We start from the raw sequence: 14,471 nt of genomic DNA, 5'->3' as shown, positions 1-14,471 counted from the left end.
TTTGTTTTGTAGTCATCTTGTTCCTCACAAGAAAAGCTTCATCAGTTACCTTTCCAGCCGACAGCTGATGAACTACACTTTCTGACGAAGCATTTTAGCACAGAGAATGTACCAGATGAGGAGGGACGTCAGTCCCCAGCCATGCGGCCCCGTTCCCGAAGCCTCAGGTAAGGGGTACTCCTACCTACTGCCCTAAAACCTGTGGGCCCAGCTTATATGCATGGTGCAGGGCTCAGTACCTACGTCCTGCAAAGAGCCAAGATGCTAAATGCAGGTTATGCAGTCAACTTATTTCCATCACGACTGTGTCACTTCACTGTTGGAGTACAGTTAACTTCCCTGGGCAGTATCCTTAGAATCTTTATTCACACAAACTTCTAGTCAAAAAAAAAAAACAAAAAACAAAAAAAAAAAACAAACCTTGAGCATAATAACACTCAACCATTTTGGCTTCAAGTGCAAAGTAGTGGGCTCTTTTTTCCCTCCAGACTCCACTCAGTAAAGGAGAATCATGATATTATCAGTTCTGAAAAGAGCATGGCTTTAATGACTCAGTCAGCTTTCCTTGGGTTCCTGGAAAGCGATGAATTAGCTAAAGTACAGGCTGGCATTCCAGAAGAGCTGTACCTCTCAGGAAGAACCCCTCAGGTAATGTTGGCACTGGGAGTGGCAGGGAATCATTGGCCAGGTCTCAAGGACATGATTCAGACTCACAGATTGAAAATATAACTGGGGCTTCAAGGTGAAGGATCAAGAATGCAGTGAGAGTGCAGAGCCCAGGCAGTGTTTTGATTTCATAAAGGACACCTAAGCCATGGTGGTCTTACAATTCTTGTGGACCAGGGGTACCTTTTAAGCCAATTGAGATTGCGAGAATTGTAATAACATTAAGGGAAATCCCTAAAGAAAGACCAAAGTGCAATTCTAAGCTTAACCTAGCTGACAGCTGAGATCTTGTTTCTGGGTACTAAACTGGGTATTCAGCTGTTTACTCAAGCTTTCAAATGTTTAAGGAGATATGATCACAGTGTTGTAGATGAAAAGATATAATTTACTATGAAAAATAATAATAATAAGACTGAAAAATTACTATTAGTCTTCAGTTAAAAACCTGGACTTGGAACTCAAGGCCTTTGTATCCTGTAAGTGACACTCAAGGTAGCCCATTGACTGTGACTTGTTTTAGAAATGAAAATAGGTATATACAATGTTTGGTTTCTTGTTTGATTTGATTCCTAGGACATGTTGGGGTAGACTAGTCACTAACCAAAGCTATAAGGACAGGGAATCATTTTCTGGGAGAGGCTATCCTAGGGGAGCCAGCAGTAGATTGAGTGGCAACTAGAGCTTCCTCCTCTCAGCCATGGCAGAGAGCTGTGTGCAAGCTACACTTCTTACAGGAACGTAGCTTATTTTAACATGGCACCATTTTAAAACTATGAACAAATATGCTAGGACCTCTAAGAATAAAGAAATCCTGGAAATTGACTTTCATGAACAGAGAAATGTGTGAGATACTGAAGATAATTGGGCTCAGAGGTTCTGAGGATGGCCATATTTCGCCTTGAGTTTTCCATGGCACTAAAATAACATGGTTCTTTCTTTCTTATTCAGTCCTGGACGGTCCCCAGTTTCCTTTGACAGTGAAATAATAATGATGAATCATGTGTACAAAGAAAGATTCCCCAAGGTAAGGATTTGTTTTAAAGGAGAAAATAATATCCCAGGATGACTACCGATAGCCAGGCCAGTATGAAGACTCCAAAGTGAGGGGGTCATGTGCAGAGGTAACCAGAAAGATCACCAGCTTGAAAAGCATCTAGAGGGGGAAGGACAAAAGAAGCAGAGGTCCTTACTTGCAGAGCTTCTGTTTCTCTATTTGAGATCAAGAGGTTATTGGAAGAAAATATCATGTCTTAAAGAAAAAGAAAGGAACTAGAAGGTTAGATTCTTACTGTACACATTGCTTTCACATTCAAGGTTGTCTCCAGCCTCCCCCTCTTCCCTTCTACAGGATTTTCCCTCTGTTCACACCTTCATTATACAGATTTCTTAAGTAGCTCCCAGAACACGCACAGCCTGAGGGGTGTTCAGCTGGTAGAAGAAGCCTAGATTACTTGCTAACATTTGTGCTTTTCTTTTCAAACCAAGAAGGAAGATTAGTACTAACCCAAGATGGCTGTGAAGTGATATTCACACTTTTGCTAGGAACCCCTTTGTCTTTGACATCAGCACATCATCCTTGATCTTTCCTCCTTTATTTTTTAAAATTTGCTGGTATGTGTTTTTTGTTGTTGAGGGGTTTGTCTGTTTTGTCTTTTGAGTCATTCTCACTTTGTTGCTGAACTGTTATCACTAGCCTCAAACTTGATACTGTCCCAGTCTTGTGACTGCTGGGATTATACACCCATAACCACAGGTGTGAATTTGCAATTCTTACCAGGAACAATCTGTTGTGCACTCATATGTAGTTTTATAAGGGCAGGTTGTTCCTACAGAGAGCAATCAGGGTTCTCTAGAGTAACAGAACTTACAGGATAAATTCTCTCTATATAGAAATGGTATTTATCAGAATGACTTAAAGGGCTGTGGTCCAGCTAATCCAATAATGGCTGCCTATGATCAGAAAGTCCACAATTCAAGTAGTTGTTTAGTCTACAAAGCTGGATGTTTTAGTCTTCAGTATACACCATAATCCCAAAGAAGAATCTAGTGCCAGTGAAGGAATAGATTTGCTATCAAGGGCAAGAACAAGCAGGCAAAAGGAGATTTTATTTAGCATTCCAGCAGAAGGTATGGTCGAGATTAGAGGTGGATCTTCCCTCCTCAAAAGATCTGGATTAAATATGTGTCTTCCTACCTCAGAGGTCCAATTTAGAAGTAGATCTTTCTACTTCAAATGATTTAATTAAGCAGAAGTTCTTCACAGGTGTGCCCAGCCATTTCGAAGTTTTATGTAGATGTAGTCAAGATGACAACCAAAATAACCATGACAAGCCCTGAGAGACAACAGGAGACTGAGATGCTCTAGGAGGTTCTTCCTTAACCTGTACACTCTTCTTGAATACTTCTTCGTGACAGCTGTGTGCACGATTGTGGACAGACTATTTGACTCCCTGGAGCTTCATTTGCCTCATTGACAACTCATAATAATAGAATCCTATTAGAGTGTCTCATATGAGGGAATCAGTGATCACTAGTTTTTTAAAAGTGCTCTGGACAGGAGAAGCATGAGTAGCTATTAGCTATTAGTTTGTTTACTCTTTTCTCTCTGTTCCACATTGTAGCCTTCAAGTAGATACAAGAATAAGAGCAAAGAAAGGGCAGGAAAAGAGCTAGGAAGTCATGTTTTACTTTATAATGAAGTTCCATAGTGTTAAAAAATGAATCTTGCATATCTCATTCTCTGTGTGCAGAGATATGTATTAATGTCTAGTGCTGTGTGTTGGTATTTATGGGTATTTCTGTGTCCTTCATCTAAGATAGGCTTTAGAAAAGATGTATTAAGATTTCTTTCCTGTCACTGATAATGGGATACTAACCCCAGAAAGCTCTGAACACCCCAGAAACAACTCACAGACTGTGTGAGGTTCAAGAAAAAAAAAAAAAAAGAAGAAGAAGAAAAGAAAAAACCATTATGCTCAATTCTTACACACCAAGAAAACTTTGACTAATTCCGGGTTACATCCTGTTTTACATGTACTTTATGCTCATTGTAACTAGTAAGACCTTAATGCACACTATCAAACCATTGGGGGGGAAAAAAAAGCCAAGCACTGACAAAAATGTATTCGTATACTTTTATGCAAAAATGCTTAAAATTTGTTCATTTACCTTTTTTTGAAAAATAAAGTTGTTCAAAAAAAAGATTTCTTTCCTTTCTTCTTTCCCTCTGTGCACATATAAACATACTTTTGTATCAACATATTAGGATACAGAAGTCACCACCTAGTGACAGAAAAAGTGAAAGTCTGAGAGAGACAGTTGTTTACTTGTTCACTAGTATATGTTGTCAGTTGTCACATGGCTGTACAATTAGAGACTCAAGAGCACCCAGTTCTCCATTCTGCTCTCCGGGGATCTAGGCCAGGGCCGTGTTGCAATCCAAAGCCTCCATCCCAACATAGCTCCTAAGACCAGGCAGGTTCGTACCTTTGACACATGTCCTCTGAACACCTCTTTTACTCAGTGTAAACTTATGTTAAATATAAGAACCCTGTAATAATGAAACCGTCTGACTTGCCAGAATTTCTTACACATAAAAAGGATCAGAAACCAATATCACCTATGCACTGACTGTTCAGTTAGAGACCAATTTAGACCCCAGAGGGAAGAAAACCTTTGTTTCCTAGGAAGCAAGAGACTTGCCTGAGGATCCATGAGATGAAGAGCACAAGATCCTGTAAGGAAGGCCACCCTAGACAATGGTGTAACAGAGTCATAGAATATGGCCAGTCAGGGACCGGCAAACTTTGTATGCCTGCAGAACGAAAAATCTTACAGTATAGGATATGGCAAGAAACAGGCAAAAAGGTGATAGAGGATCTTGACTCTGGTCCTGGGCTGTTTTGACTTATCTGACAAGCTCCCTTCATGCCTTCAGTCACTGTACTTCCCAGTGTAACACAAGGAAGGTGGACACACAGAGATCCCATACTTCAGAATTTGCTGCGGCTACAGTGGGACTGAAAGGGAATTAATGACTTCTCTTTTATTCCCAGGCCACTGCCCAAATGGAAGAGCGACTAGCTGAATTCATTTCCTGTAACACTCCAGATAGTGTGTTGCCCTTGGCAGATGGAGCACTAAGCTTCATTCATCATCAGGTGATTGAGATGGCCCGAGACTGCCTGGATAAATCTCGGAGTGGCCTCATTACATCACACTATTTCTATGAACTTCAAGAGAATTTGGAGAAGCTTCTGCAAGATGTAAGTGTTTTGACGAGACTAATAAAACTTCCACAAGGTAATCTTAGTAATTAGCAATGATCACACTCCTCTCAACTGCTGGCCACTACGAGGCCAATGTATAAGAGTTTCCATATTTGGTACTGATGAGCTGATATCCTCCCCACGGCCTCTCCATCACTAAGAGAAGTGTGCTTAGTTAAGTGTGAATGGCTTTTCAAAACCAAAGCTGTATTACTCTTTGACGCCAACATGGGTAGTGTTTAATTTCAGCATTAGTATTATGTAAAAGTATTTGACTTTTTACCAAAAGCAAAAAGTCACACAGAGGTCTATCAGACATGATGGCCCACACCTTGAATCCTAGCTCTTGGGCAGGTGAGGCAGATCTGGTGAATTAAACCAGTCTGGTTTATATGTAGTGAGACCCTATTTTAAAACAAACTAATAATAGTAATAATAATAATAATAATAATACAAAATACAGTAGTGAGTGTATAAACTATGTTTTACTGAAAATCATTTGTTCAAACACAGCTTTCTGACTATCCTCCCAGGTGAAGCAGGGCTAGGGCTCATTCTGTGAGCATGTCTATTAACTGATATTTCATTAACACAGTGATATACTCTAACTTGAAAATGTGATTCTCTTCAGTATTAAAAAAATAATCTCTAGAAGGAAATGATGGCTTATCTATTAAAAGCACTAGTTGCTTTTCCAGAGGACCCAGGTTCAACTCCTAGCACCCACATGGTGGAGCACAACAGTATATAATAAATTTTATATTTCTGAAAAGGCTGGAGAGATTATTTGCTGATTAAAAGTGTGTACTGATTTTGCAGAGGACTTGTTTGGCTTCCAGCAACTACAACTGCCTATAAGTCCAGTTCTAGCTTGTCCAGCTCACGGCCTCTGCAAGCACCTACATTCATGTCCACATGCATACAAGCCTATGCATATAAATAAAGAGAAAGAAAATAAGTCTCTGAGAAACAAAAGACAGACTTATTCAGATATAGCAAAAACCAAAGCATTCCCTAAATTCTTAAGCACTGCCTTCCTCAGGTTCTCATTCACTTTACTGTCTATCAAACTCTCAGGCCAGGTGAGTGGCTGCTTCTTATTTAACTGATGCCATTAACACGTTTGAAAAAAGAGCACCTGTTTCTCCAAGGTGCTTCTTGCCACTAAAGTAGTCAAGCACTCCGTCTCCTCTAGACCCCTCTCAGGAACTGAGAGTCCAGAGCTAACAAGGGCTTTGGTGTGAGTCTAGAAAGAGCAGGAATTTCAGGAAGCAGTTGCTCTCAAGACAGATGATTAAAACTGATCGTGGTTATTGCTTTCAAATGATAGAAGACCAGTAGATCGGTCTTTTATACCCATGAAGATACAACTCAGGCAGTTACAGTGAGAAATCTTTCTTTAAAAAGTAATGCTATTTTTAAAAAATTCTTCCTCTAATTTCAAAATGGATTCTTAATCATAAACATTATAGAAGAGCAACTTGAGAACACCAAATTCCCATGAAAAACAGCTGTTTATTTTTGTTCAAAAATGAAATTGGAAAGAAGAGCCCATCAGGTAAAGGTACTTGCTGCTACACCTGATGACCTAAGTTTGACCCCCAGACCTACACAGTAGAAAGAGAACCTTCACTGCACACCACGGCATAAGCATGTACACATGTACTCACCTAGTTTACATGAGGCTCTAGTAGTCATTAGTATCAGGGGTGGAGATTTCTAGCCAAGAAACAAAACATGACTTATATGGTGGCACATACCTAATAATCCCAGAATTCAGGAGACTGAGGCCTGCCTAAGATACATAGTAAGACTTTTAGAAGAGAAAATGTCAAGGGGCTAAGGAAATGGATCTGTGACTAAAATGGCTGCCACATAAGCATGAGGACCTGAGTTTGGATTCCCAGTTCCCATGTAATAAACCAGATGTGGCAACATGTTTCAACTCTATGGGGGGGGGGGGGGGAACCTCTGGAGGTCACTGGCTAGCCTCTATAGTCAATCAGTGATTAACAGGTGCAGTCAGTGAAGCTGGCCCTGGTGGAATGGGCGCAGGAGAGCTGTTTCTGGGCTGTTGTCTCTTCAACATATACTTCCAAGTTTCTTTCCCTAGATAGCTCTGTACAGTCTGGTCCTGTTTAACACAAGCACATCAGCAACTTTTCTCTTCTGCGTAGGCTCATGAACGCTCAGAAAGCTCAGATGTAGCCTTTGTGATACAACTGGTAAAAAAGTTGATGATCATCATTGCCCGCCCAGCTCGTCTCCTGGAATGCCTGGTGAGTCAACATAGAAGTTTGGGTGTGCAGGTATGGATTAGGAGATGTAGAAGTAGTAGCATGCCAAAAACAGGTAGTACTGTTAACATTTTTATTTATTCCTTGGATATGATTTGTAAGCCCTTGGGGTACTGGTCATAATAAGTATTAGTCTGGCCTAGCCGCATGCTGAATGAGCCCCTGCCCATGTTATGGGGACCTTGAGGGTTACAGAACATAAGAGGAGCCTGGGCCAATTGAATTTGTGTGAGTCCTTCATCTAGTCTTTCACTTAGAGGTCATTAAACACCTACCTCATGTCAGACCCTCAGGGCCTAATCATAAAAGCTTCCTGCACCATAAGCAAATATAGGGCATTCAGGTGTGTGAATGGGGATCGTATTATGAGAGGAGTCACACAGCTGGTCTTTACGGGGTGCAGAGGGAACCTGGTGAAGGATACTTTTCCATTCTTGCTATAAACATAAGTGAAAGCTTCTCAGGAAACATGAAGTTTATTCATTGACTTGGAGGTTAAGTGCAAATTGACTAGTGGAGGGCCACGAACACAGTAGTGTATTGGAAAAAGTAGTGAGTAAAGCTGCACAGAAAACATTAGGCTATTTGGAGCTGCCAAAAAAAAGGCTAGAATGTTAACACGATCAGATACATTTTGTTATTTGAAACAAGGTCTTAGGTAACCCTAGCTGGACTCAGGTTCAGTATGTAGCTGAGACTGGCTTTTAACTCCTGATCCACCTATCTCTACCTTCCAAGTACTAGGATTATAAGCATGTATCCACACCTAGTTGACATAAATACATGCCTCTTAAATATACTGTCCATTGAGTTTTAATAAATATTAAAATATAGCTGTGTAATCACTGCCATGGTTAAAATAGTGTTTCTCTTCAAAAAGGTCTCTGATCTTTGCAACAGTCCTTTCCTCCTCTTCCTTCCTTCCCTACTTTTGCTTTTGTACATTACTCTTTGTACTAATGCAGTATGCTCTGCTTTCTTTCACTCCATACAGTTTTGGGTTTTTAGATTTATACATCAATTCACTTATTTCTTAGTAAATATACTATGAAACTTACATTTGCCTAGGGTTTACAAGACCCTAAAGTAATTTAATTTCTACCATTGTAGAAAGGAAGGAAGCAGAAAGGAGAAGAATGAAGCAGGAAGAGAAGGGAGAAAAGAAGAGGAGGAGAAGGAAGAGGAAAGGGGGGGCAGAGACAGAGAGAGACTCCTTTGGTTCAACATAGGTACTGAATTGAACAAGAGTGCAAGATGAACCAGGGGAATCAGCACAGAGACCTTAAAGCATTTATAAGAAGGGCAGCAGGAACAAAGAACAGTCAGTGTTTATGAGGTGGATGTTCTAATAACTGAAGACTGAGGAAGAGGAAGTGTGATGAACTCTAGATTTTATCCTGATTGTTAATAGTGTAGTCCTCAGAGAGAATGAAAACGAATATAAAGCAAAGGCTACAGATCTAGTTCTTCTTGGTCAAGAGTATGAAGTCTGATCTAGGCATGGTGGTACACACCTTTAATTTCAGCACTCAGGCGTAACCATGGGCTTTTGTGTACCCACCACAGTTCCCAAATAATGCTGAGGAAACTGTTTATTATAAACTTTGGCCTTCTGGCTAGGCATTAAGCCCATTAACTCATGACTCAGTTATCTAGTTAATACTAATCAAAGTTTCACCACATGCCTTGCTTCTTCCTCCTTGTTCAGCTGCACCTTTTTTTCCCCCATAGTTCTTCTCTCTATCCAAAGTCCCACCTTACAATTCTGCCTTTTGCTATAGGCCATAGACTTTTTACTTTAACCAATTAGAAGGAGCTTTAGGCAGTCAAGGAAGGACAGAGACACATTTTCATACAGTATAGAAAATCATCACTCAAACACTCAGGAGTCAGAGGTAGAAGCAGGAGGATATCTTAGAGTTCAAGACAGGCCTGGTCTATATAGTGCATTCCAGGACAGCCATGGCTATGTAGACTCTAAGTTTATAATAAGGTACAGGATTGTAGCCAGGAGGGTTTGCATGGCAGATTTCTACTTCTTACCTTCATGATCCTGAACAAGTCAGTGACAGGTGAGCATATCCTTGTCACTTCCTCTCTGAAGTCAAAGACTTGCTGGAGTAGCCAGAGTGTGAGAAAGGGCAGGCACCCAGACAGAAGTGAATCCCTTGTTGTCATGTGTAAACTATGCTTTATCAACATTAGCACTCGAGGCCTCGTACATACGAAGTGTTCAGTAGTATCTGAAGGTATGTGTGCACTGCTGAGGTGAACCAAAGCTCTTGAGAACTGTGATTGAGTATGTGCCAGCAGTGTTCAAGACTGATCACCTGAACATGCCTGACAGTACCACCTGGCTAAAAGAATCTGACTTGGAAACAGGTGAATAGGCTAAAGTGTCTTGAAGCCAAAAACTGTTCTGCTTATTACTAGGAAGTCTAAGTCGTCTTGAGGTGAGCTATAAACCAGCTTTTTCCCATGAGTAAGACATATTTCTGGATGTGTAGGGACCAGGGTATACCATCACAAAGAAGTTTGGTTTATTTCCCTCTGGTATGTGCTTTAATTCCAAGAAAGACAACAGCATTTGCTTGTATCTCTTCCCACAACCACCTCTTTTCTCTGGCACAGGAGTTTGACCCTGAAGAATTTTACCACCTGTTAGAAGCAGCCGAGGGTCATGCCAAAGAGGGACATGGAATTAAATGTGACATTCCCCGCTACATCGTTAGCCAGCTGGGCCTCACACGGGATCCCTTAGAGGGTGAGCATGCTGTTGAGTGTCTATAAAGGGATTTAGCCCAGACATGGACATAAGATAACCTCAGAGTTCTCAAGACCACAGGAGACACCCTGTAGCCTCTACTGTTACACAGCCTTTCCTTTTGAATCATTGTTCACATTTACCTGCTCTGTCCTAGCCAGCCTTGCCTTGGTCCCAGCTAGGTTGGATATAGAGCCTCAGATCACACCAGGACAGTATGAAAGGACCATAATTACATTTTAAAAAATGATCAGTCTCCTACATACTTCCCTCTCCTGTTGGCCACCTTACAAGCCTTCCTGTTTGGGGCGTATTCAGTTCTGCTGTAGAGTTTTTTATTCTTCTGGAGCTCATGATGAGCCCCTGCATGAACAGTGGACTTAGTTGTCTTACTCTGTAGTTGTTCCACTCCTGTCTGTTTGCTTCCCTGACCCAGTAAGTAAAATAGTCTTGGTCTTAAGGATGAGCACTAGAAGACCCCCCCCCCCTTTCCCTATTATCCAGGAAATACTGCACCTTTGAGAGAAAGTCACAGCAATTGATTTACTTCCCTGTCTGAAACCTGTGCCTTATGAGGATAGAGCCACAGAACTAGGTTTACATTGCAGGCAGATACGGGAAGTACCTGTTGTATAATATGAGGATATTGCCAACATGTGTTTTGGTACCATTGCTATGCAGTTTTCTCTGATATCCTTGCATGTTTCTAGAAATGGCGCAGTTGAGCAGCTATGACAGCCCTGATACTCCAGAGACAGATGATTCGGTTGAGGTAAAGATTCTGAGGTCCTGCCTCATTGGAGATTGAGTTCTGCTTTAAAAGAACATTTGGGGGCTAGAGAGAGAGCTTGGTGGTTAAGAGTACTGCTGCTCTTCCAGAGGACCTGGGTTCAATTTCTAGAACCCACATTAGTGACTCAAAACTACCCGTAGCTTTAGTTCCAAGACACCAGCACCCTCCTCTCAACTCCATGGGCAGCAGTCAAATATGCATGCATATGTGGGCAAATACTCATATACATAAAATAACATTAATGTCTTGAGAGAGCATCTAAAGGGATGGGAAGTTGGTGCTGCCAACGGTAAGAAGTGTGGCTCCTGGGAAGGAATGGGCATACCTGGTACTGTGACCGCACAACTTCCCGACGCATGTGTGCTCTGAAAAACATAGCTACTTTCTTCCGTTTCCTTTGTCTTCCAGGGTCGTGGGGCATCTCAGCCATCTAAAAAGACCCCCTCTGAAGAGGACTTTGAAACCATTAAACTCATCAGCAATGGCGCCTATGGGTAAAGATGGGGTCAGATTGGGGCCAGAAATAGAACTGAGTCAGCTCTTGGTCTTGTCCTTCTGAAAGTGTATGATTCCCAATTCCCTGGGCAGAAGATACCCTAAGGTGAACCTGCTCCCTTCTTGAATTTCTCCTGTAGTGTCAAGAGGTCAGTTTCCTCTGGCATCTAAGCATTGATTCCTACCGATTTTGGTAGCACTCTCTAGGTTCTAGAAATACTGAGCTGGGTCCTCAAAACCTGGTCTGCCAGGAAATTAAGACTTAATTGACACAGTAGCAGGCACACCCCAAGAACTTTGTTGTTCTGTGCACACATGTGGGATGAAGAGCCGGCTTGGGGTTATAGGATGTACGATTGAGATTCTGAGAGCCCTTGGGGGCCGGGCTGGGCTGGCTGTCTTCCCCAGGGCCGTCTTTCTGGTGCGGCACAAGTCCACTCGGCAGCGCTTTGCTATGAAGAAGATTAATAAGCAAAATCTAATCCTACGGAACCAGATCCAGCAGGCATTTGTGGAACGCGACATACTGACTTTTGCTGAAAACCCCTTTGTGGTCAGCATGTTCTGCTCCTTTGAGACCAAGCGTCACTTATGCATGGTGATGGAATACGTTGAAGGTACTGGGGCAAAAGTGGCTGTGTGGAAGTCAGAGTGCAGTCTGAGACTTAACCCTGAATAGAGACCAACTTCTTTGTAAAGGAGTTTCAGGCTCCAGCCTCCAAGACCTCTTTATTGTCATCGATTTCTGCTTAGGAACTCTGAGATGATTGGCCACAGTGAGCTCATAGCTCCATGGGGAGAATGGTGCCTTGCCATAAGGCACTCTGAGACTAATATGGCAACCGAGCATCTATAGTCTTCCCCAGTCTGAGGCACCCTCAGACAGGAATAGAGCTTTTAGTTCAGTAGCTACAAAAGCCCAATGTGAGCTCTGAGAAGATTGTATCTGGCTGATGACCTGTGAAGGGACCACCCCTCAACCAGTCAAACACTCTCGTGCTAGACTAGAAGAACAGCATGGGCAGAGCACTGCATAGCAGCTGCCCTCCCTCTGACCCCCAACTGTATAGCTCCAGACATCTTTCCTAAGACTTAAAGTTGAGCCTAAACAAAGCCATGCTTTTACTTCATTGGCTATTTACTGGAAAGAGGAAGTGGAACAAACAAGTATTTTCACAGATGCAGTCTCTGAATACAGTGACCCTCCTAAAAACGTAGTCTTATCCCAGCAAGTCATGAGATGAAGGCATAGACGGGATTCCTTCCGTCTCCTCAATGATAGTCTTAAAAGCCATTGGAGGATTGATTCCTAAAACCTGTCTCCCACCCATGCTAGTAGCAGAAGGGCTGGAATCCCAGGCTCCAGCACCAGGTCGTTCTGTGAGGCTATTTCCTTAGGTTCTACAAAGCTTAAGAACTATCTAGAACAGGGTCCTGGATCATGATAGCTTTTTCTCATGGTAGCCTGGGCTCTTTATAGGTGGAGACTGTGCCACTTTGCTCAAGAACATCGGGGCCCTACCTGTGGACATGGTACGTCTGTACTTTGCGGAAACTGTGCTGGCTTTGGAATACTTACACAACTACGGCATCGTGCACCGTGACCTCAAACCTGACAAGTATGCCCACTGTCTATTTCTTTTGTTCAGGACTTCCTCTTTATGTCTCTTGATAAGTGGGACAAATACATGTTTGGATCATCTTAGAATGGCTACTAGGAAGCAAAAGAACCAAGCAGAACAAAAGAATCGGCACCTCTAATAATGATGATAAAAACTTAGCTTTGAAATGCAGAACTGTGTTCAGATGGCCAGTCATGCTTGCTAACTCCAAGTCAGTCTTTTAATTAAAGTTTTTAGCCTCAAATTCCTCTCTTCTGAAATGAGAACAGTGCATTTGCTCTGCTAAGTATTCTAGAAATACCCTCCCCTCTTTGTGCTGTTTATCAAAAGCAAGGCCTTATGCATGCTAGGGAAGTACTCTACCACTGCACCATATCCTCAGTTCCAGAATAGTTTGGAGATAATCACAGGACTCAGTAGATCACAGCACTAGTTTCTTGCTCGGGTGATGAACCAGGTAGGAAACCTGACTTTGGGATAGTTTGAATTTGTGGCCAGGGCAACTGGACAGACAGAGCCCATTAAGGAAATGAAGACCAGAGCTAGTAATTTGGGAATCACTAGGATAGCGGAGAGGCAGGGTGAAGCCCTTAGTATCAAATGGAATGACCCAGGCAGAGTATATAAGGAAGTCTCTGATTTCTAGTTTCTCCCCCCAAGGGCATGGAAAAAGACTTTACCAATTTTCCTTCTCTCTGAGATGAATATTTTAAGTTTCTTGGCAGAGAGGAGGGATTGTTAGTGACTTTAGCAGCTGGTCTAGGATGATTGATCTCAACCCTGGAGCAAGTCTCATCCCCTTCAGGTATAGAATGAAGGAGGAACAGCAAAGAGATGGAGTTGCGGGGAGTGGGGGGGGGTGTGAAATGGTACTCACCAAGCCAGGGCTGCTACGTCAGAGCTCACCATTTGTGTCCATGCAGAAGCTAATACTAAATCAGTACTAAGTACAACTGAGAAAGTACTCCATGATTTTATTTCTGTGGTCTCACAGCCTTCTGATTACATCCATGGGGCACATCAAACTCACTGACTTTGGACTTTCTAAAATTGGCCTCATGAGTTTGACAACCAACTTGTATGAGGGCCATATTGAAAAGGATGCCCGGGAGTTCCTAGACAAGCAGGTAAGGAAGCCTGGGGGAAACCTTGGGGGTTGAAATTCAGGTCTCAGAATAAGGCCTTAGAGTTGCTTGCTTAATCTATATGCCTTGTATTAACAAGGTAACTCCATGTTTTTGCCTTTAGTTCCAGGGAAGCACTGAATCAGGTAGCACATTTGGAAAACAGGATGAGCCCTGAGAAGGGGGATAAAAGTTTCCCTGGGGTTCAGGTGAAATAGGTATTTCATCCAAATACTGCTGATAGCTTCATGTGAGATCAGCCTGAGGCACAGTTTCCCTGTTGCCTGTTCCTGTTAGAACACAGCTCCACATTTACATTGGATACTTTGCCATTTTCTGGAGCGAAACCTCTGGTTGTTCACTTACTTGATTTTCAGGTTGCGATGTTCATAGGTGACTAGTAAGTTCTCTTCTGGGGGGAAGAGCCAATTCTAAGACCAGA

General features: G+C 42.3%; 1 protein-coding gene across 6 annotated transcripts in view; it reads left to right on the top strand.

Annotated features, from left to right (window-relative positions):
* Positions 1-14,471, top strand: part of MAST2 (microtubule associated serine/threonine kinase 2) — a 142,803-nt gene that overhangs the window by 121,540 nt on the left and 6,792 nt on the right. For all 6 annotated transcript variants that reach the window (XM_080921516.1, XM_080921514.1, XM_080921512.1 and 3 more), the window contains 10 exons: positions 13-167; positions 1,615-1,690; positions 4,722-4,931; positions 7,112-7,213; positions 9,863-9,995; positions 10,706-10,767; positions 11,197-11,282; positions 11,692-11,900; positions 12,764-12,902; positions 13,900-14,032. In XM_080921516.1, coding sequence (XP_080777642.1) covers positions 13-167; positions 1,615-1,690; positions 4,722-4,931; positions 7,112-7,213; positions 9,863-9,995; positions 10,706-10,767; positions 11,197-11,282; positions 11,692-11,900; positions 12,764-12,902; positions 13,900-14,032 — 1,305 coding nt within the window. The remainder of the gene's footprint in view (positions 1-12; positions 168-1,614; positions 1,691-4,721; positions 4,932-7,111; positions 7,214-9,862; positions 9,996-10,705; positions 10,768-11,196; positions 11,283-11,691; positions 11,901-12,763; positions 12,903-13,899; positions 14,033-14,471) is intronic.

The sequence above is a fragment of the Micromys minutus genome, assembly GCF_963924665.1.
Source record: "Micromys minutus genome assembly, chromosome: 9".
In the NCBI taxonomy this organism is placed as follows: Eukaryota; Metazoa; Chordata; class Mammalia; order Rodentia; family Muridae; genus Micromys; species Micromys minutus.
Note: the sequence above shows the minus strand (reverse complement) of the source record. Positions and strands in the feature narration are given on the sequence as shown.